The sequence below is a fragment of the Trichoderma aggressivum genome (genome assembly GCF_033847375.1).
Source record: "Trichoderma aggressivum f. europaeum strain CBS 100526 chromosome Unknown scaffold_042, whole genome shotgun sequence".
In the NCBI taxonomy this organism is placed as follows: Eukaryota; Fungi; Ascomycota; class Sordariomycetes; order Hypocreales; family Hypocreaceae; genus Trichoderma; species Trichoderma aggressivum.
In genome coordinates this window covers 31,335-56,781 of record NW_026946408.1, presented here as the reverse complement: position 1 = coordinate 56,781, position 25,447 = coordinate 31,335, and the positions used below count along the sequence as shown (strand labels likewise).

The window sequence follows — 25,447 nt, the reverse complement described above, 5'->3', positions numbered from 1 at the left end:
AACCACCGGGCAGGATGCGGCCAGGATCTGGATTTTGATGACAAAGTCCCGGCTGGGGGAAACCCTAGGAGACGACTATCGGCGACGAATAGTAAACATTGGCTGCGGCCGTCAGCCAATTGTTGCAAATGTCGGTGGCTGTGAGGGCGCCAGAATGACGAAGAATTCTCCAGCCCGGATGCATGGATGATGGAGTTCTGCCATCTAGACCCGAGAAACCCCAGCACCCATGCTTGGTGGTGGGTACACGCTCAGCTTAGTCTGTGGATAAGGTATGGGAATCGAGATGCAAACAAAGCACTACGAGTATGCATAAACGGCACACGGCATGGATGGCTTTATGCTGATCGTGAGAAGCGGAGTCGCCGAAGCAACATTGGCCCAAGTACCTACATATTACGAGGTGCCCGTTTGCATATTGGGTAACTACAGGTACCTACTAAGTACTACACCAGTCCAGACATCAATCATACTAGTAATATCTCGTGGGTATACGGACAAGTAGTCAGTCTCTCACTGGTACACATCACCATTGATGCCCGATAACTCATTCTCTCGTCCAAAGCGGTAAATTGAGCGAGGACATGCAGATGCTAACTATAGACAGATGGCCACTAGCTAACCACCTAAGCTTCTCGGTGTGGTCTGCGCTCCACCACCAGAAATCCTTGTGATGAGCCGAAGATGACGGTGATTATTCACTCACAAGATCATCATGAGTTTGTTGCTTCAGGTCGCTGAGATGGACATTGTCCGTGCTGGCCTAGCTAGATGTAGTATCAAGAGTAGAGATGCCGACTTCACCGAGTCCGTCCGTTGTAGCATGTCAGGGGCGTATACGAGGTAGATTTTTTTTCTTTTTCTTTTTCTTTTTCTGTTTCTTGTCTTCGGCGTTTTCGAAACTCTTTTCCCGTAATACCCCGACCAGTGTTGGGTGAGATGGTTAATTAATCAATTAATCCTTTGGCCACACACACCCCCTGGACGAGAATGCTTAAACTAAGTATGCATGACTTTTAGCGCTGGACTTGGCTTGCTGTTTCGCGCTATTTGTGCCTTATTCCCAGCTCTAATTTCACCACCATGCTGGCTCCCGTTCATGTTGGGTCTGGTAGACATACGGCAGCAAGCCGGGTGCTGTAGAGCCGGCCAAGCACAGGTGGGAGTCGCCCCCTCAGCACCTTCAAGTACTACGTGACATGTAGAAGCCCGAAATTATCTTTTAATCATGTTCATCAAGTAAGCTGTTGCCTAACCCCTTGCCTTGCCATTCAATGGCTCACTTTCTCATTTCCCTTTTCCCTGAGAAGCAAGTCGTGTGCTTCGTGCTTAGGTATGATCCGGAAGCTCCTTCGTGCTAGGAGGCCACATCCAGCCCTGTTATTTCGAATCAACCCCATAGGTTCGTAACGTACAACATAGTAAATGCATAGCTCCTTTTCTTTTTTTTTCTTTTTGCTTTCATTTATTCCATCAGTTTAGCTAGTCGTCCTAGGCGGTCACAACGATTGGGTTGATTCATTGGCATGGAAGCCGTCGAGTGTGACGGTTACAGCCCCGGCTTGAACAAGCTGAAAAGTAATATTAGTCAATTGGTCACGGGGAAAACAAGACTGGTACGAGCTTCAAAAGCACAACTTACGGAGCGAGACAGGTCTTCTATCAGATCATTAGCATCCTCAATACCGACACAAAGGCGAATGAGGTCCTCGGGCATCTGTCGCTCCTTTCGGGTTTTGGCGTCGATGCTGGCATGGCTCATCTGGCAGGGCATGCTGATGAGACTGTTAACACATCCAAAGCTGACACTGATGGTCCACAGACGGGTTGCCTCTACGATGCGCTGTGAGACGGCCGCATCGCCCGTCTCAAACGACAAGACTGCGCCAGCGCCCCTGGCAGTAGCCCAATGCAGATCATACTGCGGGTGAGATTTGAGACCAGGGTACCGCACTCGGAAACCATGCGACTCTAGGAACTCGGCAATAGCCTGTGCGTTGGTTTGCTGCTTTTCCATCCGGATAGCCAGCGTCTTGACTCCTCTCATAAGGAGGAATGAGTCGTTGGGCGACAATCCACAGCCAGTTGAGTTGATTGTAAAGTATAGTTTATCGCCAATTGCCGCATCGTTGCATGCTATCACACCGGCCATGATGTCGTGGTGACCAGAGAGGTATTTGGTTCCCGATTCGTATACAATATCTGCACCCACGTCTAGAGGGTTGAATAGCATAGGGGAGAGCATTGTGTTGTCCACCACCACCAGGGCTTTCTCGTTGACCTCATGCGCCAGCCGTGCGATTGATGGGATGTCAACGATTTTGATAAGAGGATTCGTAGGGGTCTCGAGGAGAACCATGGTTGTCTTTTCTGAGAGACGTGCCTTGACGGCGTTGACGTCTGTTGTATCGACGTGGTATACAACGATTTGCTGGTTGGTCGCCAGATACGTGAGCAATCGATGTGTACCACCATAGAGATCGTCGCCGGTGATAACTTCGTCACCAGGACGCAGAAGTCGCGAGATGACATCAAGAGCGCCCATTCCAGAGCTGACAGCTAGGGCGCGGTTCGCATTCATGATTTTGGCGAGGTGGCGCTCGAGGTGAGTGCGTGTAGGATTGCCGGATCTTGTGTAGTCGTATTCCTGCTGGCCGCCGCTGGCCGAGGTCTGCTTGAAGGTTGCAGACTGATAAATTGGAGTGCTGGAGGCGCCATATTGGTCTTTTCCTTCGGTATATACTAGCTCAGTCGCAAGAGCATAGCGGCGTCTTCCGTTTCGAGGACTCGAAGGCGCCGGTGACGGTGGGAGGTTGTGGCCGTCAAGGTCGAGACGCTGAAGGGGACTGGCAGACTTGCCGGGTTGGCCGTCGGGCAAGGGAGCTGCCATATTTGATTTGTAAATGCAAGATGATAGGGCTGCAATTAGGAAAATGCGAAAGTCGTTTGACCAAGATTGCTTGACTACAGCATATACTGTGTAGTCCCGTACAGCCCGATGACAATGACGAAGAAGCTGTTATTCTGCAAAACAGCCCAAAGAAGCAGGCAGGCCAATGATAATTGAGATGAATTGATACTTCCGATTTCCTCTTTCTAGCAGAAAGGAAAAAGGAAGCTGAATAATGATGCTGTTCGAGAAGCAATTCAGGGCAAGTAGTTTGTAGGTGCAGTGGAGAGGCAATTGGTCAAACAGGTGAAGTCGCAATTCTCTGGAGAATGACAGTAGAGGGGCTGCATTACTCTTTAGGGCGTAGCGCTGCGATACCGGCAGCATCTCGATTTCCTGCCCCAGTTAGACGCCTTAGGTAGTTAGCTATTTGCCTCATTTTACCCGAAACACCATGAAAGTGTGGAGGAGTGAGTCAGCATCGCACGAGTCAGAAGTACGGGGCAGTAGGAGAATGTTTGCCTGCCTGCTTGCTTGTTTGTTTGTTTGTTTGGAGGTACGGAGTAGTAGAAGTCGTAACAACCAACAATGAACATGATTGTTTGCCTCAACCTGAACACCGACAAACAGCTGCTAGAGACGCGCGCGCTTTTAATAGGTCAATATAACCTTTGCATATCCCCCTCATCGAGAAAAAAAAAAAAAGCCACATTCAACTCTATTTCTACATGAATATAGTAATGTATGTATATGCTCCGTATATACCCTCTCTACGTAGAATCCATTTGAGCACTCAACCAGCATGGGCTACAATTTCGTTGACCAGATCGCCCTTTTCTTCGCTGTAGTAGGAGCAAATCTGAGAAGGTAGGGGCACTTCCTTATAATCGTCGTCCGGTCCAGACAGGATGTTCAAGTTAATACCAGTGCTCTTGCTTGTAAACAGCTTGGTGGCTAAGCTCTCCTTGCTAAGATAGACCTGTGCGCTATCAACCTGGTCCAGCATGACGGTGGGCACTGTGCCAAGGACTTGAAGTGCAAAGTTGTTTGCCTTGACAACATCCACCGTGGAGACCAGAGTGTCAACAACGAGAGATAGCCGGGTGGAGTTTTCAACCGTGACTTGGTTTGCCTTGCCCTTGATAACGATGGTGGTATTGTTGCATCTGCTGATCAGTACGGAGTGGGTGAGAGACGCCTCGATCTCCACTGGCTGAGGCTCCTTTTCAAAGTTCTCCTATATACGAGTCAGTAAACAATAGCTTCATCGTGTTTATCGGCCAGGCGACTTACAATAGTCCACTTGTTAGCCTCAAGGACCTTTCTAGATGGCTTTTTGACTCTCATGCTCTCAGGCTTGGGCTTCTTGCCCGGAAGGGGGCTCTTTGATCGGGGAGCATCTGAGACTGTAGATCCTGCACGGAGAGATGGGTTCTTGTGTGTCATCTCCGACCTATCTACCTTACGCAGGCCCCTCGTCACATCTTCACCTCTGTTGAGCTCGGAGAAAACCGCACCAAATCCTCCAGCAGGCGCTGCAGGAGAGGGGCCTGATGATTGAACTTGTATATCTAGCATGGGGGGCGGACCAGGCGGAGGGGGAGGAGGAGGTGGTGGCGGAGCTCCGCCAGTAGAGGGAGCGCTGGTCGCAGGCGGCTGCTGTGATGGCTTACTAGAATCCAACGACTTGGCAACCTCATCGGCCGGCTCTCCTCTTGGGTTCCATGCGACGCCAGAAGCGTGGTGCTGCTTAATGTAGTCTCCGAGGTCATGGAAGATCTGGTAGAAAGACTGCACCCATTCAACCTGCTTAGGATCGCTGCGATACGACTGATTAGTTGCTTGATCGATCATAGTGCCTAGTAGGCGTCAGACGTACTTGTCCTTTTGCTCCTTTAGAACCCTGTTTCCAAAGAATTGCGCAGCGCTCAGAGACTCTTCGACATGGTTGAATGGCCGGTGGTCGACCGTCACCCAACCCAAAACCATGATACCATCTGCAACAGCGCTCAAGTTGCTATACATCGGATCGGGTCGGTTAGATTCCTTCAGCTCAGTTGCAGCCATGAGCGCATCGGTGATGGGCTTGAGCAAGTTCTGGTAGACGACCAGGCTAGATCCTGAGGTAGCCGGCTTCGTAGCCTTGGTGGCGATGAGCAAAAACTTGCGCTGTTCCTGGAATCCCTTGAGGACCTCAGAGGCCTGCGTAGCAACACATCAGTCAGCTCTCCTAGCTCGTTCCTTTGGGCTATAGATATGAAAACGGGGGTATGGACCTGCTGGGCGACAACTCCTCCGAGCTCATTGCTGAGCCTGACATACTTGCCGACGCTCGTGTTTAGAAAGGCATCGAAATCCTCTATGGATTCGGGGAGCGCCTCCTGAGGCGGCTCTTGCTGAACGGGCGGCGGAGTTGGTGCTACAGCTGTTTCCGACAAAGGAGTCGCAGGCTGCCCAAGACCGGGGACATCTTTGGGAAGTTCGGTCGACGAGGCGATATCCTCGAGGCGTGAGGTTGCAGCTTCGAGTCTGCCAGACAATCAAGTCAGTAAGGTTGAAGCGATTCGGTATGCGTGGGATCCAAATACCGTTTGATGAGGGTGGTGAGGTTATGCATGTGGTTTTGGGCTGCCATGGTGGCAAATGTAAATAATGGCTTCGCGTGTATAGTCGGAAAGGCTATGTCGCAGCTTGCTAGAGGTAGTTGATAAGAGTATACAACAACATAAGGAAGCTATTCGTGGCCAGAATGACAGTGACGAACCAAAGACTCCTGGCCTAGGTAGTACGTGATAACTTGCTGATTGGCACCACTTAATCAATCTCCGTGGAGGGGTTCATTGTGCTCTAGCAGCAGCTACCTGGAACATGCAGAAATCCACTTGCAGTGGCCCGTACTCCTTTATAGGTGCTAACCTTTCTTGGGTGCCTAATAGGCAGACGCATTCTCCGAATCTAGCCGGTGTTTTTCCGCAAGAAATGCAATATTCGTAGTAGATACCAAAACATTCAGAGTCTATTTAAGTTTAAAAAATAGCTAAATAACTAGAGCAAGCAAATAAATAACCAATAATAATAGAGATCAATAATAAATAAACCCTCGAGAGTGATTTTTTCTTCTCAAGATTCCAAATCACATACGTACAAATCTTGTGTATGCTCTATAAATAGACACCCGACCTGTTTAAACACGGTGCCTATCTTGGTGAAATTTTGCGAGAATACTGTAGCAGATTTGGTGCTAGGATTTTTGTGGAATGGCCGCAATGGGATCAAGGGGTCTTCCCTGGATACGAGGCACTCCAACACGTTACGTTTGGGCTTTGCCTCCTGTCTTGTCACAAAACCACCAGCTTTGATCAATCCAATTCCATCACGCAGGTGGTAAAAGCCGCCCCGCGTGCAGTACGCGATTCACCGAGGGTCTATTCATGGTGCCATAACCCTCCTAACGCCTTTCCAAGATGATGCCACGGCATCAGTCCAGCGGGTTTTCGAATGGATATCCACGTGCCGACACCTTCGAAATTTCCCCCCATAGGTGGGTGATGGATATCTCCTCGCTTCTCGCCTTTCGCATGGGATCTAAATCAATTGGCATGCTGACTTGACTCCTTCACAGATTCCAGCCGAGAGCTACTCTCCCTCACCACAGAAAGCGCAGGCAAACATGTCTAGGCATAGCGGTGGTTCTGCTTGTCCTTGTCATCATCTGGTTCGGACAGCCCAAATCCGTCGCTTCTCTCATCTCGCTCGGCCTCCTCTCTGGATATGAAGATTTGAAACTTGAAACGGTCCGATACTATGACCTCACCAACGTCCAGGGCAGCGCCCGTGGCTGGGAGCGTGAAGAGCGTATTCTTCTCTGCGTGCCTCTTCGAGATGCCGAGCAGCATCTGCCAATGTTTTTCTCCCATCTGAAAAACTTCACGTACCCTCACAACTTGATCGATCTTGCCTTCCTCGTCTCCGACTCCAAAGATCGAACGCTGGAATCTCTCGTGGAGTATTTGGAGGCCATCCAAGCCGATCCGGATCCCAAACAGCCATATGGAGAAATCTCAATCATCGAGAAGGACTTTGGCCAAAAGGTGAACCAAGACGTTGAAAGTCGTCACGGATTTGCAGCTCAGGCAAGCCGTAGAAAGCTCATGGCTCAAGCGCGCAACTGGCTCCTTAGCGCTGCTTTACGGCCGTACCATTCTTGGGTATACTGGCGTGATGTGGATGTTGAAACTGCACCCTTTACGATTTTGGAGGACTTGATGCGACACAACAAGGACGTGATTGTTCCCAGTATGCCAATCCTGCACTCACTCACATTCTCTCTCTTGTCTTGTACTAACAAAGCGACAGATGTTTGGCGTCCCCTCCCAGACTGGCTCGGCGGCGAACAGCCCTACGATTTGAACTCGTGGCAAGAATCAGAAACCGCGCTTGCATTGGCCGACACGTTGGACGAAGATGCCGTTATTGTCGAGGGCTATGCCGAATATGCAACATGGAGACCTCATCTGGCCTACTTGCGCGATCCATACGGCGACCCGGATATGGAAATGGAAATTGACGGAGTTGGAGGTGTCAGTATTTTGGCAAAGGCTAAGGTCTTCCGTACCGGTGTTCACTTCCCCGCCTTTAGCTTCGAGAAGCACGCCGAAACGGAGGGTTTTGGCAAGGTGAGTTTGCATCTTTTCAGAATTTTGGAATGTTGACTAATGCGTCCATGTAGATGGCGAAACGAATGCGGTTCTCCGTTGTTGGATTGCCTCATTATACTATTTGGCATTTGTATGAACCTAGTGTTGACGATATCAAGCACATGGAAGTACGTGATTTCTGGCACCCCTTCCTTTCGTAGTCGCCCGTACTAACCACAATTCACCATAGGAAATGGAAAGAGAAAGAATTGCTCGCGAGAAGGAAGAAGAAGAGCGAAAGATTAAGGAACAGCAGATCAAGGAAGAGTTTGGTGATGCCAATACTCAATGGGAACAGGACAAACAGCAGATGCAAGACTTGAAAGACCGCGGAAGCGTGAAAGAGGCTGGATCGAATCAGGGCGCGGCTGCAAAGGCTGCTGGGGCTATAGAGGGACAAAAGAATTAAGCATGGACTTGGATCATTTAGAGTAACTAATTTATTTCGACGAGATGGGTTCCTATGTACAGATGCAGTATGCATCTTTCCCCCGATCTGGTCGTCGCCAACAAAAGCAGAATCTAATATAATAACGCCTAACAACGAAAATAACGCTTCACCTGACCCCTCCCCAACCCAAGGCATTCTGAGCTCTGTCACCTGGGATACGAGTATCGAAAAGGCCTTGCTGTCCAATTTCGAAATAGATTGATCTTGCAGAGTTGTTTTTGAGAACACAAGCCCTCTCCTTTCACGACCAGACTAACCCCTGGTTTGGTAGGAGGGGGATTATTTTGAAAATTCTGATAATGCCACCATGCCGCAGCAAGTAGACATTCCAGCCCGATGTTCAAAGAGCCCTAGACGGTTGCCAGAAATCATACGATTAAGTGGCTGTTTCGAATTCGATGCGTACAAGATGCTGTAAGCCAAGGGGCCCTCCCTGTAGCCTTGCAAATAAGAATACATCACGCTATTCGGCCTGAAACGACGTACAATCCAGTACGGCGAAATTTTAAGAGTCGAACCGTTCAGGAAGCAGAATCGGTGCAACAAGCGTCCAGATATACATTCCATGGCAGATCCAAGCGCTGACAATCTTCACCCAGCTTGCACCGTATGTGCGGCCAACCGTGGCAAACTGGCCGTCCCGAGTAGACTCCTCGAAATTAAGAGTAAGCAATGTCGATACCCATGCCGTGGCTAGGAAGAAGATGATGTGAAACATTGAGTAATTATACTGAGTGCTTGATCTCTCATCATCATGTGCATGATTCGCGCCATCGTCGCTCTCGTCGTCAGAGAGTAGCGCATCGGCCGGTAGACTGCCCTCCTCGACGGCACGACGCAGAGCTTCTGCCCGCATTTCACGACGATGAATAGGCTGCTGCGTAACCAAGTCATGCTCATCATCTTCGGGAAGCTGAATGCCGTTACCATTACCTCCTAAGCCAAGACTTTGAGTAGCAGCGCGAGTCGTAGTGTAAGCAACCGTAAGCATGGTGACAATGGCTCCAATGACGACGGATGTAGTTCTTGTTCCCTGAGCGCGAACCAAGGGGTTACAGTTCTTATCATCAGGTTCCATGGAAACAGCTGACATTGTCAAATAGGTGCAGTAGACGGCAACCATTGCGGCTTGAGCCAACCCAGCCTTAGGGTTGTATTCCTGGACTGTGGGGTTTATTGACACGGCGGAAATAATCAGCCAGAGAATGAGGTTGACAGTGATGGCGGTCTGATTCATGGTGCAGCTACCCTGGGCAAAGAAGATGTATTGGACGACTGTCATCGCAATCGACGCCAAGTACATGCTCAGGGTTGAACCAACAAGGACGATTCGCCAGAACCTAGAGTCAGTCTCTTCGATCTGTCCCAGGCAGTATTCGGCCCAGCTGTGTGCCAAGTCCACGAGTAAAATAAGACCAAGGATGAGGAACAGCATGGCAGCCCCAAAGGAGACGTAGTTTCCCCAAAACATGAAGAATTTGTCCGGGATGAGGAAGGACATGACAATCAATGCCAGCCAGGCGATGATCTTAGGTCCCCAGTAACCATTTTGTATAGCGGCTCGAGGGTTCTTGGAGGATCTGACACCGAAGAGAAGACCGGCGAAGATGAGGTGTAGGAGTCCGAGAGCAAAGTTGATTCGATGGGCAGCCAGCCACCCATAGCACTGTCCCGTGGGGCAGTTGATTTTGACGTAATCAAGCGCGAGATGTTGGAGTTTCTCGATGGCCCAGTCCGTGAGCATAATCCATGCTAAAATGGAGTTGACGAGGAGAAGTAGAGCGTAGGCGATACGCGTAGCTATGCTGCAAGATTGTCAGCGAAGCGTCAAAACAGCTTGCGGCGAGACGGGTGTCATACCTGTTACCGCATTTGCCACACGCGCTACAGACCATGGAGCATGTTGCCGCACCGCAGCAGCTGGCGAAGCAAGATACTACCTATAGAACGCAAGTCAGCGAGTCAAATGTCAACGAGTAGGTCGTATCGCTAATGGTACAAAGGCATTGAACCGCCGGGTATTGATCCCGACTTCAAGCGACTCCATGGCGCAAAGAGAGATATGAACGTACCGTGCCCATGCTGGGTACCGCGAGCAGCGGTAGAGAAAGAAGAGCGCCCATCTTGTAAACTAGCGGCGCATATGTTGAAGATTCGACAGATCGCAGACACGCGATGAAAGCGGTTGATGGTGCTTGGGTTAGGATGGGTTTGAAACGGGATGAGGCGTCTACTGACGACAGACCCGTGACCAGCAAGATGACATAACTGCTCGTGTAGAGTTAGGTGCAAATTAGCACATGCTTATGTACATTGGCACCGCGATAAGGGGCTCGCTTAAATGCATACAAACGTCATCATACAGGCACGCATTTAATTTCAGGCGTCCAGTGCACACAGGTAGGTCAGCGGTTAAGAAATAGAGAATAGACAAATTTCATTTGAGAATTCGCTAGGGTAATGCAAATGCAAAAGAATATTGGCTATCAATGTAAAAATCCAACATCTAAAAATATATCCAAGGGTGTAGTGTAATGTAGCCGCCATAGGCTCACTACTACAATTGCTAGCAGAACTCATAACCCAACCTCCAGTCTATGCCAAGGACCTTGTACCAAAACACCTCAGTCTTCCTCGTCTAGCTTGTCTTTCCCCTTCAGATACCGAGCCCTCTGGTGGTGAATGATATACAGGGTGATGACCAATCCCAGAGCACATGCGCTCGCGGTAACAGTATAAGCGCCGCGGTAACATGCAATACCATCGTCGCAGGATCTCGTGCCATCAGGCTCAACGATGCTGTGGTGATCGTATATCCTTCCATACAGCAGATTGAATACATTTCCGGAGGCAACAGGAGCCAACATCATGAAACCCCAGTTCTGACTCAGCCCGCGGATGCCAAACGTCTCTGCAACAATGGAGGGGAAGACGCCGAAAAGGAAACCATAGGCTAGACCGGAGAGGCCTGAAACAAATACAAGTTTGTGCGGCATCTCGATTTGCAGGGCACAGATCTGAGCCAGAAGAAAGACGAGACAGGCCACGGCGAGGCACCAGATACGACTAGCACGAAGAGTTTTGACCAGATAGTCAGAGCCAATTCCTGTAAGACGAATTAGCCAAATTGTTGGACAGTGGAGAGAATATGGATGCTTGGAAGTGAGTCAACGTAGTCTTACCACTTAGCAATCTTCCAACAAAGTTGAAGACGGAGAGGATGGATACATGTATCTGCTGGTGGCTAACAAGGAACGGCTCGTCGACCGAGGGGTCGTAATGTTTCCAGAGAGCGTTTGCGTCATTTCCAATATTGCTTGACAACATGTTAATATTACCGACACATTGAAGTGACGAGGGGTGTATACGAAATACGTACTTGATAGTCATGAGGCCAGTTCCAGCGAGGATTGCCATGATGGAGAACAGCTGCCAGAAGTCCAGGCAGAGCAGGAGCTTTACACCTCGTATATCTACTCGATGAGACACGTCTTGATCAACACTACTGCGCCCAACTATGTCGGCAGTTACAACCTCGGGCATCAAAGATGATGTCTCGTCAATCAGAGGCTCTCCACCAGCTTCGGTGTCACTGAAAATAGCGGCGCGACTGGCGTCGGGTGCTGGAGGGGTCCGAGGTGATGTGTCCAGGATTGGATCAACGACATCAGGATTGGACGACGTACCAGGTTCGGTTATGCTGCGCGCCCTCTCTCGAGAAGGTTGTGATGCGGGTGCCTGAGTGGGCACCTCTTGATAGGTTACCTGAGGGTATACCTTGAGGAAGAAATAGCCGGAGAAGGTCAGGCCAAAACTGCCCCATGCCAGGAGCATCAGAAAGGAGCTGGTGCTCCCGGGGAAGAAAACAGCGCCGAGAAAGGAGAAGAAAAAGGCGCTGAGCCCAAATCCAGCCAGCGGGAAGGCCGTAGCCGTTCCGCGATGGTTCGGCCAGTTGAGAGCAGATGTCTTGACAGCACCTGCAAATGCCATGCAGCCGCCCAACCCGGTCAGATAGGAGAAGAAGCAGAGCACAGGGACAGAGCCCGCGGCTTTCTCGAAAGAGAGACAGAGGGGGATATAACCAATAGCCAGGAAAAAGGCGCCGGCAAGCACAGCAGGTCTTGATCCACGGTCGTCCACAAACATGCCTATGGGAATGCCCAGAGTGTACATGCCCAGGTTACCGAACAGGCCGATCAAGTTGCTCTCCGTTGTGGAAAGCCTGAGCTTCTCGGCGAACTGGGGCGCCCATGCCGAGTAGACGTACTATTTCGATGCCTCACAGTTAGTTGACGCCATACACATTCTGATTTAGGGCACCTTTGGCACAAGACGAATGAAGCTAGCAGATTGCGTGTACGGGCTGGTACTAGGATGCCGCAAACAACGACTTAGGGTGGTGTCTCACGTTTGTGCCGCAGGCCAGGGAGATGACCGTCGCGGCGACCGTGGCGATAAGCCGCCTACGGTGTAGGTCTTGCTCCTGATGCATAGCGACGTTATTTCAAGAAGATGTAAAGTAACAAGAAGGTTACTAGGAGCTGAAGAGCAGAGATCGAGCCTCTAGAAGATGAGTCGCACGGGGGTGTTACGTGAGGCGGCGATGGATTCTCGTGTCTTAGATAGCAAAGCGCGACTAGGGCAGCGATAGAGTCTAGTTTTACGACTGCTTCGCGATGCCCCTGAGTCCAGGATTCAGGATAAGCAAATAGGTATGGATAATCAGTCAATACAGGAAACGCGTAGCGATCAGGGAACATGCGACATTGTTATCTGGAGCGCGACGAGGATGCTGGTGCGCTATCCGGCAGTTTGCGCTCAAGAAGCTCTCGAGAGCAGAATGTCAAGTGGTGATGGATGAGATGAGCTCCCAGCAGCCAGCCACCTTGGTAGTAGTTACGTAGCAAGCTGCCATAATCTAGAGTGCGTGCTCCGTACTCGTACTTGTACTCCATACTTTTTGCTCCGGATTACGGAGACGGCAAGGCGGCTAGAGCTGGGCAGAGCACAAGTACGAGGTGCCCGCATGACCAGAGGCGCTGATCCAGGGCAGCAAGCGATAAGAGCACAGCAAAGCAAAGCAAAAGCAAAAGCACAGCAAAAAGCAAAGTGGAGTTGGCGACAGATTTCATGTTCCCATCACAGTAAGCGGTCAACAATCGTCGGCGGCAGTATTTCCCAATTTCCCACCACGGTAGGTACTCGAGAAGGCATCTCATGTTCTGATGGTGGCCACCCCTCGACTTTATGCTAAACCAAGCCACATCGGTCCTCCAAAGGACGTACGGAGATGCCGCTGCTCCCACTTTAGTGCCTTTGTATTGGCCTCGAATCCTTTGCCCCGTAGCGTTATCGATAGCGCTCCTCTGCTTGGTGGATGTACAAGCTGCCGCAGGTACCAGCAGATTTTCGGTACCGCGGCTGTTAACCTCGGCTCGTGGGACTGGTCATATCCGGGGTCCAGTGGAGCCGAAGGCCCGATGGCGGTAAGCGGCGGCCTAGCCCAGCGTTATTTCTTGCATCTGGCATGTGGCCGCGGGTTGGACGTGTATGGCGCCCCAAAACTGCCCGCATTTATGAAGCAGCAGTCTGTTCTATATGATTCTTGCGGTTCCATTGCACTCTTCCGTCGCCCGGTAAAGACTCTTGTCGCTTTGTTCTGTGGAGGCTAGGCTAGGCAATACCCTGACGATTCTGCTTCCATATTATTGCTAGTCCTGTCCGCGAATGCTGTAGCAGCGAAATTGCACCGAGCACCGTTTCCCATTCTGCGGCACCCGATCCCATGAGCCGCGGTATCTGAGCGGATCTCCAGCAGCCGATATAAACACCACGCCGCCTCGGACACGGCCGTCCCCCCTTTGCCTCCGTCCATTCTGCCATGTTGTCAGCAATCCGTTCCCACAGACCGACAAACACCTTTCGACGGGTTGCCATCTCTTCTGTAAGAGACTCTTGTTGCTCTTTTCCATACCATCTTTTGGGACTTGCTAAACTTACACGCCTGCTTACGGCAGACCCATCGCATCGCCATGGCACCGCCTAAACGCAATAGCAGCTCGCTTCCTGCCGGTATGTTCCTCCCACGTGCGAGACCGACATGGCCTTGATGATTTTACTCCTCAACGGCTTGCTCTTCTCTCCGAAATGTTTGTTGCTCCGAGCTAATACCGGTATCCAACGCTAGGCTATGTCGAGGACAAGTCGAAGGGCGCAATGCTCAGATTCCAAGACTCGCTTCCTCGCCTCCCAGTTCCGACCCTCGAAGAGACCGCCAAGCGGTATCTCAAGAGCTTACACCCCATCATCTCTGCCAGCGAGCTCGAGAAGAGCACAGCCGCCGTCACCGAGTTCATCAAGCCCGGCGGAGTTGGCAGCAAACTCCAGCAGAAGCTCATTGAGAAGGCCCAAGACCCCAAGACAAAGAACTGGATGTACGAGTGGTGGAACGATGCTGCGTACCTGAGTTACCGCGACCCGGTAGTGCCGTATGTCAGCTACTTTTACTCGCACAGGGATGATCCCAAGCGGCGCAACCCCGCCAAGCGGGCTGCGGCGCTCACCAGCGGTGTCCTCGAGTTCAAGAAACTCGTCGACAGCGGCAGCCTCGAGCCGGAGTACATGAAGAAGCTGCCTATTTGCATGGACAGCTACAAGTGGATGTTCAACGCGAGCCGTGTTGCGGCCAAGCCCGCGGATTACCCCATCAAGTTCTCCCACGAAGAAAACAAGCACATTGTTGCGATTCGCAAGAACCAGTTCTTCAAGATTCAACATGAGGTTGCTGGTAAGCAGCTCAACGCCTCAGAGCTCGAGGCCCAGTTCAACCGTGTCTACGAAATCGCGGAGCGAGTTTCGCCCGTGGGAGCATTGACCTCAGAAAACCGAGATGTCTGGGCCGATGCGCGCGAGCTGTTGATTTCAGCCAGCCCCAAGAACAAGGCAGCCTTGGAGGCCATTGAGTCTTCCTCTTTTGTCGTCTGCCTGGACGATGCGTCTCCCGTTACCTTGGAGGAGCGCGCCCACCAGTACTGGCATGGCGATGGCGCCAACCGCTGGTATGACAAGCCCCTCCAGTTCATTGTCAACGACAACGGCACATCGGGTTTCATGGGCGAGCACTCGATGATGGATGGCACGCCGACACATCGCCTGAACGACTACATCAATGATCTCATCTTTGGAAACAAGATCGATCTCTCAGACCCCAACGTCCGATCTGACTTGCCCGAACCTCAGCCCATCAACTTTGACATTACGCCCAAAATCCAAAGCGAAATTGACCGTGCCGTTACCGACTTCAACAACGTCATTGGACAGCACCAGCTTGCTGTCCAGGCGTACCAGGCCTACGGAAAGGGCCTCATCAAGCAGTTCAAGTGCTCACCGGACGCATACGTACAGATGATCATCCAGCTTGCCTACTTCAAGATGTACGGCAAGAACCGACCAACATATGAATCTGCTGCCACTCGACGTTTCCAGCTGGGTCGTACCGAGACGTGCCGTAGTGTTTCTGACGAATCAGTCGCTTGGTGCAAATCAATGGCAGACCACTCGGTCGATGACAAGTCGCGGGTCGCCCTCTTCCGGAAAGCCATTGCGGCTCACCTCGAGTACATCTCCGCCGCGTCAGATGGAAAGGGCGTTGACAGACACCTCTTTGGTCTCAAGAAGCTCCTTGAGCCTGGTGAGGAAGTCCCAGCCATCTACAAGGATCCCTCATACGGCTACTCTTCGTCGTGGTATCTATCCACCTCTCAGCTCAGCTCGGAGTTCTTCAACGGCTACGGCTGGAGTCAGGTGATTGATGGAGGATTTGGAATTGCCTACATGATCAATGAGAACAGGTAAGAAAGACCGATTGCCAACACTTTGCAGAGAGACTGTGCTAACAAATCACTGCAGCATCAACTTCAACGTTGTATCAAAGGGTCTTGGAAGCGAGCGGATGAGCTACTATCTTAACGAGGCAGCGGGCGAGATGCGAGATTTGCTGGTTCCTACACTGGAGCCCCCCAAGGCCAAGCTATAAAGGTCTTTGTTATACGTATACACATACATTACTGTATAGACTCTTCCTTTGGTAGGCGCTGCACGTTTGGTATAAAATGTAGATATAATACACCATTTTGATGCATCTTGCAGAGAGGATTCTGGGCTCAATCACGTAGGCAATTGGGAGATGCCGACATTGGTAGCAGCAGCTACATTACTTTGCGCCCGGTTTTGCTTATACAGACGAGGTACCTATGGCTAAGGGCGTGAATCAATTGCTTACCACCATGAAACATTTACAGAGGTACCTACCTGTATCAAGGCAGGTCCATAAGCTTATCGGTTTAAAGGTAGATAAGGTACAAGCGTCGATTTACCCAGCATGTATCTTCGACGCAACTTAGATAATTGGCAAGCGATAGTTTGCTCTGCGCACCGCTAGATGGCGCGCCTCCGCGTTAGCCTTACTTTAGTACTCTGTACTTTGCGCTTAGGTACCTCGATTGGTCGCCTGCAGGCACATCAGGTCACTGCCGCCCGATAAACCTGTTGCCGTGGTTTCGTTGAGCAAAATCTCATCTTCAACTTTCAAACCTCTCTCTCACCAAGCTGGCCATGGGGTCTCGCATAGACTCGGATCCCACTGAGGAGTCCGAGCAGCAACTGGAGCAAAATGCCGACATTGACTTTGTGACCTTTGGCATGCTCATTATCGGTGAGGCGTCCCCGCTACGGCCATGTTAGCCTCTAACAGCCTGGGGCTGACCTGACCGTGTCCACGCGATTTCACGTCAAAAGATGATATTGAATTCCCTCCTCCAACGCCTTCTCGCAACAACGTTCTCGGAGGTGGCGGCTCTTACGCCGCCCTTGGCGCTCGCCTCTTCTCTCCCCAGCCGCTTTCGACGACGGTGGGATGGATTGTCGACCAGGGTTCCGACTTCCCGCCGTCTGTCACTTCGCTCATCGACAGCTGGAACACTTCGGCCGTGGTGCGCCATGATGCCAAGCGATTGACCACTCGAGGATGGAACGGGTACGATGGCCCGGGCGATAAGCGCGAGTTCAAGTATCTGACGCCCAAGAAACGCATCACGAGCGACGATCTGCCGCCCAATCTGATCCAGTCCAAGTCCTTCCACCTCGTCTGCTCCCCGAATCGCTGCCAGGAATTGGTCACCAGCCTCATCTCTCGCCGCAAGGAAGCTTCGCCGCCCGATACATATACCAAGCCCATCTTCATTTGGGAGCCTGTGCCCGACCTCTGCACACCTGACGAGCTCCTCAACCTCACCAACACCCTGCCTTTGGTGGACGTCCTCAGCCCAAACCACAGCGAGCTTGCTGGTTTCATGGGCGACGATGGCTTGGACCCTGTAACCGGAGACATCTCCACAAAGGCTGTTGAGCGCTACTGTGAGCAGCTTCTGGACAGCATGCCGCTGCAATCGTTCGCCATTGTTGTGCGAGCTGCGCACAAGGGCTGCTATGTAGTCAAGAATGGCGGACGCAAGCGCCGACCTGGCCAGACCTCCAAAACGGCTCGAAAAAAGAATTATACACGAGGCGGACTGCGACCCGATATCGACATGACGGCCTTATTGGCCGATCTTATCCGCGACGAAGATGGCGGCATCGTTCGCGACGAGTTTGAAGTCGACCCCGGAGTCGAGCGATGGATCCCGGCCTACTTCAAAGACAGCAGCGACGTCGTCGATCCTACGGGTGGCGGCAACACTTTTCTCGGCGCTTTGGCCGTTGCTTTGGCTCGGGGGAAGAGCTACGAAGAAGCTGCTGTCTGGGGAAATGTCGCAGCTAGTTTCGCGGTGCAACAGGTGGGCATGCCGACCCTGGAACGCGAGGAGGGTAAACCAGAGACTTGGAACGGATGCGTTGTGCTAGACCGACTGCGCGAGTTTGAGGCAAGACTTTAGAATCATATTACGTACATACCATTATCGTAGCTTTTATTCTCATCAACCTGTGACTCATGATTTCCCCGGGCTTCACCTTGCAGTATCCTGGACGTGTCCACATAAGAAACCTGGTTAAATATTCCATCCTATCCCGTCGCCCTCTAGAACCCGCCCCTAAACACCACAGCAAATGTCCTGTCATTTAAATCTTAAATCTTGTAGATGACATCGCCGTCCCCAAACCTATTGTGCTGGTTAGCCAGAGATAGTGATCATCGTAGCTGGTTGGAGAAAAAAAAACTTACATGATGTGATTTGCTTCCTCCAGTTTCTTGAGCGCCTGGACAGCTTCGGGCTTGCTAAAAGCCCCTCCATCGTTGCTACCAATTCTATCGTTGATGGCTTGAATCACTGCATCGAGAGGGGCTGAATCATCTTCAAACACGCTGGTGTTGAGCAACTGCCCCAGGTTGGTTCTAAAGGTTGATAATCGCTGAGGCGTGAGTGTAACATCCTCAATCTCCAGGTTGCTGGCGGCGCTAGCTAGACCTTCATCCTCGACTTCACCCTGGGTCTGAGATAGAACTTGAGAAGCGGGTAGTGTCGATGCGAAGGAGCTCTGCGTATCTAAATCGTGAGATGGATGAGAGCTGCTACCCATGTCGGCTTCCACTGCCTGGGTTTGGCGGCCCGATTTCTGGCTTGTAGAGCCGTTTGTTCCATTGAGCCTTGAATTTCTAGTCTGCATGCGCGTAGTTGGCTGTCGGGAGGCACCTCTGCTCGGTTGGTTGGTGGATTGGCTTTGTTCATCGCCTTCTTCGTTGCTATCATCATCACCACTCTCATCGCTGGACGAGGCTAGGCCGGCAGCTTGTGTACGTCTACGCTTTCTCCGTGAGCTATCTTCGACGATTTCTTTGAAGAGCGCAAATCGCAAGATACCCTCTGCGGCAATAGCATCTCGCTCTTCCACCCGGCTAGATAATCGTGACTTGGCGTGAGCAGTAGCTAATCGGATGATTGTCTCGAGAGTACGAACTGTGAGAGGACTCGTCCGCCTTTGGTTACCTTCCAAATCGTCATTTCGAAGACCAACATAGATGTCGGCGATTCGATCCGATGCTTCCTGGGAAAGGACAGGCTTGATCCGCTTAGCATATTGAATATACTTCTTCATAAATGGTATGCTTAGGATCTCCGTCTTTTTGTTGGACCCTCGGCCCAATGTTCGGGTCACACCCGCATGCAGCATTGCGTCGTATTTTTCATAAACATCTGTTGGGCGTTGTGACCCAGCCTGAGTGTTCGCAGAGACCCCAAGGGATTGGGAGGTTTGCTCTCGAACAGGCGCACCCTCCTCAGTGCCGGCCTGGCGATACCTGTGCATGCGTAATACGTGTTCAGAAACTTGCCTGTCCCTGGCATCTTCGATGTCATCGGTAACAACAAAGAGTAAATCGAATCGAGACAATAGGGAGTCTGGCAGCGCAATGTTCCTGTGGGGGTCCTTGTGAGGATCGTATTGACCGAAAATGGGATTGGCGGCTGCAATAACAGAGCAGCGGGCATTCAATGATGTGTGAATACCTGCCTTGGCGATGGTAACCGTCTGCTGTTCCATGACCTCGTGAATAGCCACTCGATCAACGTCTGACATTTTGTCGAATTCGTCGATACATACAACTCCCCGATCAGCCATGACCATAGCGCCAGCCTCCAGCTTTCGTTCTCCAGTTTCCTTGTCTGTGGTCACCGCAGCTGTCAAGCCGACGCCGGAAGAACCGCGACCCGTTGTTGCAATAGCCAATGGCGCCGTGTTGAGGACGAATCGTAGGAGCTGGGACTTGGCGGTAGAAGGATCGCCAACCATCAAGATATTGATATCACCTCTAAGATGAGTACCATTCTCGAGGTTCTTTTCCACTCCTCCCAAAAGCATGAGTAAAATGGCTTTTTTGACATAGTCATGGCCGTAGATGCTAGGGGCAAGTGACTGTGAGAGAAGACCGAGGAGATCCTTCTTCTTGGCAACCTTGTTGATGTTGCGGATGTCCGTATCAGTAATCGAGGCAGTGGCTACCCCGCCACTAGACTTGGACGACAAAAGGACGACGTTATTGGCCAAAACCACTGTTTTGAAGAGCGCACTGTTGTGGTTGGCGTTCCTGTTACCCAGCGTGCGAAAGATGCCAACAAGTTGGATTCTATCACCAGGCTTTACTTGATCAACCAAATCATCATCCAAGATGACGTCAACACCGCGGGGGAGTTGACCAGCGGGGGCTCGTTCTGGCATCTCTTGGATCGATATTGTCTGATGATCACGGTAGGTGCAGAAACCATATTCCGTCGTAAGAGGGTTTCCATCGTCATCTTCTTGCGGGTAGACGCTAGAAGTAGTGACTCCGTTGGTCATGGTCTGGTCTTGGTATTCTCGAAAATGAAATTTGTCCTTGATTTCGTTGTAGTGAACGCTTCGCACAACCTTGGGCCTAATCAGGGAGCATCTGGTTACAATGCCTTCCACAGATACCATGTGATTCAAGTGCTGCGAAGACAGCGTGCGGGGATTGCAGGCGTTGAGGCCAAAGTTTCCAGCCCACGCGCAATAATAAACAGTATCCCTCGCCGTTTGGTCAGGCCTGGCTTGAGGCAGCGTCTGCACAATTTCCTTGAGGGCATGGTTGAAGGCAAGAGTATAGTCGAAGGGTTTCTGAAGAATCTCTTGTGCGAATTCGGCATTGTGATCTCGAACGTGGTCAATGTTGACGGTAAGGCGACGCTGGTTCTTGCGTAACATCAAAATAATATCTGATCTATAACTGCGAGCATGGGGATCGTCTTGAACAAACAAAATGGTCAGCGAAGGGAGAAACTGGCTTGTCAATAGGGCTGATGCTCACTGGGAACCAGAAACTCCTCGGCCTGGCGAATGCGGTCCCTCACACCATCGTCCTGAAGCATAAACGAGTCCATCGTGGGCACTGGTCTCGAAATAGCGAGCGAACAAAAGAAATCTCCAGATGGATGCTTTTACCAGACCCGTGCCGCGTCGAATCTCTAAATTGAAATGCCCCTGCACGCGAGGTGGGAGGTGGGTAGGTACCTGCTAGTAGGTACCTGTTCGCGTTGCCCAGTAAATGCTGGAGGTACCTTCCCTCCCAGGCAGGTACATTGCGGACTTATTGGCACTGTGTTCTGCCACTGCTTACTCGCAGCATCCGTTGCATGCACATCCTCGTACATACTGGGTACTTGGCTGGAATGCACCGGTACCCTGCTGTCTCAAGCATGGTGGGGGCGTGCCAGCATCTTACAGGTATCGGGATAATGAGTGCGTGGCCAAGAGCTGCGACAGAAGGAGACCACCAGGGCCGTCTTACCATTGCTCTGGCAGAGAAGCGATGTATACACCGAGTATCAGCCTAGCGACTCTCTTTTCCCCTATTCCCTATGACGGAAGAGAAGCCAGACGGCTCCGAGATAGAGATCTTCGCGAGGGCCTTGGGGTTTAATTACTGATTCCCCGGTTCCGCCGACCCATGACATAGCGTTACAGCTACAGGCCACGAACAACGACCGAGCCTTTGACGTTGCCGCATAAGTCTGATGAAAAGGCTTTGTCGAGCTCGAGACTTATCCTCGATCATTTGGTCGTCGCCATGGCCGACCGCAATGCTCCGGGAGTGTCGTCACCGCACCGATCCTCATCCTCCGCAGCGCCCCTGGCTGGGACCACGGGCTCTGGATCCGTCCGCTCGCGCAATCGTCGCCCCCTCAATCATGGCAGTCGCGAGGATATCACAAGAAACCATGGTGATCTGGCACAGAGGACTCCCGCTGCCAAAGGTAGAGAGGCAACATCTAGTTTAGGGCAGGTGCTTGGAGATTCCTGGGCTCACAGCTGGTCATCAGTCCAGGGATTTGCATCCTCTCTCCTCTCCGTCGCAGAGAACCCGGCCGACATGTCTCGGCCACGATCAGACATTCAGTCCGACCAAAACTTTGCTTCTTCACTTTGGAATCGACTACCACCCGGCATCAGCGGCAACGCCAGCAAGAACCCCAACCAGAACCAGGGGAGTTCTCCCGCTCTACGAAGCCAAAGGGCAGCCAACCGAGTGGCGGCGGGATCGTCAGACCAGCGAGACGCTGCGCTGATAGCCGCCAAGAAAGCTAGCGTTTTGGAAAACAGCCAAGGCCCGAGTGGAGGGCTGGATGTCTCGGGGAAGTATAAACGTCGAAATTCGGACGAAATTACCTCAGAGAACTCACAGCCTGAAGAGTACCTAGTATACATCCACAAAATCCTGCCTGTTGACACATATGCTGGAATTATCCTTCGATACAAGTGCATGGAGGATGCGTTTAGGAAAGCGAACGGCCTCTGGTCCAGGGACAGTATTCAGGTTCGGAAATGGGTCCTTATTCCAGTCGATGCCTGCGAAGTACGAGGCCGTCCTTGTGATCCCCCGTCAGGCAATCAAGACCACGGTGCCACGGATTTCTTCGAAGCAACAACCGGATCAATGGCGCCACAAACTACACCCAGTGGCCACTCCAAATTATCGGGTGAAAGAGCTACACAGGAAGACGAGGCCGCGGAAAAAGAGGCAATGCCGTGGTCGCACGTCAGATGGGTCAAGATAGACTCACTGCCCGAGCCGGTGGAAATCGGGCGTATTGCGCGCCAGAAAATGGGCTACTTCCCACCACGGAGGAAAAAGGCCGTGTCTTTCTCGTCAACACCGCGACAGAGCATTGATACCACGGAGCAGATAGAGCCGCCGCTACCCAGGCGACAGAGCTTAGTGGGCGATCAGCCACCATCGTTGAGCAGGCGTGAATCTATTCTCAGCCATGGAGACGGCGATGGGCCGGATATGAGACCAGCGTGGATGCGGCGTTCGGGTGGTGTTGGCTCCTTGAGCAGGAATATCCGCGCTCCCGGCCCGGACAAAGACTACTTTAACTCGTGGGCCAAGAAGCATTTTCCTGGCCTGAACATTGACGACCTGCCATCCATGTCGGTGATGGGCTCAGAGATGGCACGGTTCGGGTTTGACCGTGAGGCTGCTGGGATCGTTGAGGGCGCCATTCAAGAGGGGGGAGATACGGAGTCACCTTATAATCAGAATAACGGCTTAGACAAAGCCGCGGCCGCAGTTGAGACCTGGCTTCGAACGGCATGGGCTAAACGTTCCATGGCCCCATTAATTCCACGGCAGAGGAGCACAGCCGGACAGGATACTGGAGACCTAATAGAGCTGACGCCGACGCCAGGTGCCGAGGGCACACCACGCCTTGACATGTTTGATTCACAAATACCATCGCCATTCCTTGGAAGTATAGCGGATGCCGATTCTAGCATAAAGCGATCAGGATAGAATTTGATACACAACGTTATTGGTTTATGCCCGGTTATGGATTACTCTGCATATATGCACATTTGAAACCCTAGAGTTACTTATCATCACAAGGAAATGCATGCTGTTTATTATGGTTTCAGGAGTTATTCTTAGAGCCCCAAAACTTGATCAAATTTCTGTTCATCTTAAAACGTGCCTACCTACCTAGGTACCTGAGCCATGCAAACTGCGCCTTACCTTAAGTCCTCACTCTCAGCGTTTGGCCATGGCTTTTGTGGTTGGAGAGGTGGAAAGTACCCGGAATATACACACTGTGCGCTACAAGAGCAGCAGCACCAGTATATCGCCTAAAATATCCACTGACTCAAGCTTGCACAGTGCCTCGGGTGTCAATTGACAGCTCTAGCTCTACCGCAGGCATGACAACCAGGTCCCGTAACATCAAGGTACCTAGACTTACACCACTCAACATCTCTAGATCAACGCCGATCAACCGCGCGTTGGTCAATCAAGAACCTCATATCTTGGAAGAAAATATCAGAGCCCAACAGTTCATAGCTGATATTGAGTGAAGCCAAAATTTATAGCCTAAAGCAAGAATAATGCGCGATCGGCCAGCGGCGGCGAATAAAGTGACAAAGAAGACGCGAAATGGACCTCGCGGCGCAAACGCGAAAGCGAGGTCCGCAAAGCGAGCTCGAAAATTCGACGACGAATTGAATGATGGCAACATATCCCCAGACTCTAGTGTCGCATCCGAAGTAGACGATGAAGCCAGAACCTTGGATCAGTCCAAGCCATCCAAGCAGACACGAGGTCGACCCAAGGCATCCAAAGATCGAGAAGGTATAAACAATTCCAAGGGCCGTTCAAACGAGGATGGAGATGCCGATGGCGTGGGCGGCTCGGAGGACCAATATTCAAATGGAGACGACATCCGACGACAACTTTCCGAATTACAGAAGAAATATTCGAAACTGGAAGCAAGGTATCGGGAGCTTCAGGAGCTAGGCGTGAAGAAGGCCGAACAAAACTTCGAGCTTCTCAAGGCTCAAGCCGAGGAAAACACGAGAGGTACGATAATACCAGAACCACAAGGGCAGATAGCAAGGGCGTTGCGAGCTAACATCTGCGATAGTGGCCAATGAGTTGATCGCGCAACTCAAGGAAGAGGTAGCCGAGCAATCGAAATCTATCCAGCGAGCAGAGAAGGTGCAGCTACAGCTAGGCCAAAGCGAGACCGAGGCAGATGCTTTGCGCGCCCAGCTGGCTGAGGCGAACCAGTCACTATCCCAGGCCAAATCCGAGACGAAAACGCTTTACACAAAACTAGCAGCGAGCAGGCAAATCGAACCAAACAACAAAGGATCTGCGCCTGGGAACCGGGCGGCGCTTGCGGAAAAGGAAAACAAACAGATTGCTCAAAACAAAGAAGATTTGTACGCTGATCTGACAGGCCTCATCGTCAGAGATGTGCGCCGCATTGACAAGGAAGACGTCTTCGACTGCATACAGACTGGGCGCAACGGAAGTAAGTCGATACAAGTTGTTTACAACTAGAGGATACATGACTAACGAGTTGTCCAATAGCTCTCCACTTCAAGCTTGCGCTGGAGGACATGGACTCAGCCGAGAGTTACGAAGATGTGCAATTCGCATACCGTCCGCAACTCGACGCCAGTCGCGATGGCGATTTGATAGAAGCTCTCCCCGACTACCTCACTGAAGAGATTACGTTCCCTCGAAATCAGGCGCCCAAATTCTACGCCAGAGTAATAAAGTCACTAATGGAGCGTTTGGATTAGGATCGCATGATAAAAATAGAGCTAGAATCATGGCAGCCGAGTATTGTTATTAATGGGAGCTTGTGCCGAGCATGTGTATATATCCGTATTAGTTGGAAATTGACTACTAAGTATGAAAGACGGAGTCCTGCCTTTGGATATGCCTTGCCTAAGACGGAAGCATGTGAGAGCTCATGGATAAGTGCTTTAGTAATTTGTCATGGCGGATTGGTAGACTATTCGGGTAGCTCGCGGGGAAGCGGAATCGCATGGAAAAGAGAATTTGATCGAGAGAAAAAAAAAACACAAAAAAAAACAAAGGAATTGGTACCTTAACGCTTG

General features: G+C 51.4%; 9 protein-coding genes across 9 annotated transcripts; 5 read left to right on the top strand and 4 right to left on the bottom strand.

The window, feature by feature from the left end:
• Window positions 1-1,499: 1,499 nt before the first annotated feature.
• Triagg1_8494 (uncharacterized protein) lies at window positions 1,500-2,890 on the bottom strand (the record flags this gene model as incomplete). Its single annotated transcript, XM_062903346.1, has 2 exons — window positions 1,500-1,571; window positions 1,643-2,890. The coding sequence occupies 2 exons, from the start codon at window positions 2,888-2,890 to the stop codon at window positions 1,500-1,502; spliced, it is 1,320 nt and encodes a 439-aa protein (XP_062752490.1).
• A 793-nt stretch (window positions 2,891-3,683) lies between these two features.
• Triagg1_8493 (uncharacterized protein) lies at window positions 3,684-5,525 on the bottom strand (the record flags this gene model as incomplete). The annotated part of the gene is made up of 5 exons (XM_062903345.1): window positions 3,684-4,127; window positions 4,184-4,709; window positions 4,770-5,092; window positions 5,155-5,419; window positions 5,479-5,525. The coding sequence occupies 5 exons, from the start codon at window positions 5,523-5,525 to the stop codon at window positions 3,684-3,686; spliced, it is 1,605 nt and encodes a 534-aa protein (XP_062752489.1).
• Window positions 5,526-6,354: 829 nt separating this feature from the next.
• Triagg1_8492 (CAZyme family GT62) lies at window positions 6,355-7,996 on the top strand (the record flags this gene model as incomplete). Its single annotated transcript, XM_062903344.1, has 5 exons — window positions 6,355-6,431; window positions 6,513-7,186; window positions 7,247-7,566; window positions 7,620-7,715; window positions 7,778-7,996. The coding sequence occupies 5 exons, from the start codon at window positions 6,355-6,357 to the stop codon at window positions 7,994-7,996; spliced, it is 1,386 nt and encodes a 461-aa protein (XP_062752488.1).
• Window positions 7,997-8,543: 547 nt separating this feature from the next.
• Triagg1_8491 (uncharacterized protein) lies at window positions 8,544-12,530 on the bottom strand (the record flags this gene model as incomplete). The annotated part of the gene is made up of 7 exons (XM_062903343.1): window positions 8,544-9,843; window positions 9,899-9,978; window positions 10,111-10,306; window positions 10,703-11,144; window positions 11,221-11,354; window positions 11,418-12,304; window positions 12,447-12,530. The coding sequence occupies 7 exons, from the start codon at window positions 12,528-12,530 to the stop codon at window positions 8,544-8,546; spliced, it is 3,123 nt and encodes a 1,040-aa protein (XP_062752487.1).
• A 1,540-nt stretch (window positions 12,531-14,070) lies between these two features.
• On the top strand, window positions 14,071-16,073 carry Triagg1_8490 (uncharacterized protein; the record flags this gene model as incomplete). Its single annotated transcript, XM_062903342.1, has 3 exons — window positions 14,071-14,110; window positions 14,226-15,888; window positions 15,947-16,073. 3 exons carry the CDS (start codon window positions 14,071-14,073, stop codon window positions 16,071-16,073), a joined length of 1,830 nt encoding a protein of 609 aa, XP_062752486.1.
• A 578-nt stretch (window positions 16,074-16,651) lies between these two features.
• On the top strand, window positions 16,652-17,970 carry Triagg1_8489 (uncharacterized protein; the record flags this gene model as incomplete). The annotated part of the gene is made up of 2 exons (XM_062903341.1): window positions 16,652-16,775; window positions 16,835-17,970. The coding sequence occupies 2 exons, from the start codon at window positions 16,652-16,654 to the stop codon at window positions 17,968-17,970; spliced, it is 1,260 nt and encodes a 419-aa protein (XP_062752485.1).
• Window positions 17,971-18,161: 191 nt separating this feature from the next.
• On the bottom strand, window positions 18,162-20,928 carry Triagg1_8488 (uncharacterized protein; the record flags this gene model as incomplete). Its single annotated transcript, XM_062903340.1, has 3 exons — window positions 18,162-18,195; window positions 18,258-20,793; window positions 20,856-20,928. 3 exons carry the CDS (start codon window positions 20,926-20,928, stop codon window positions 18,162-18,164), a joined length of 2,643 nt encoding a protein of 880 aa, XP_062752484.1.
• A 686-nt stretch (window positions 20,929-21,614) lies between these two features.
• On the top strand, window positions 21,615-23,339 carry Triagg1_8487 (uncharacterized protein; the record flags this gene model as incomplete). Its single annotated transcript, XM_062903338.1, has 1 exon — window positions 21,615-23,339. The coding sequence occupies one exon, from the start codon at window positions 21,615-21,617 to the stop codon at window positions 23,337-23,339; it is 1,725 nt and encodes a 574-aa protein (XP_062752483.1).
• Window positions 23,340-23,923: 584 nt separating this feature from the next.
• Window positions 23,924-25,126, top strand: Triagg1_8486 (uncharacterized protein; the record flags this gene model as incomplete). Its single annotated transcript, XM_062903337.1, has 3 exons — window positions 23,924-24,395; window positions 24,460-24,852; window positions 24,912-25,126. 3 exons carry the CDS (start codon window positions 23,924-23,926, stop codon window positions 25,124-25,126), a joined length of 1,080 nt encoding a protein of 359 aa, XP_062752482.1.
• Window positions 25,127-25,447: the final 321 nt, after the last annotated feature.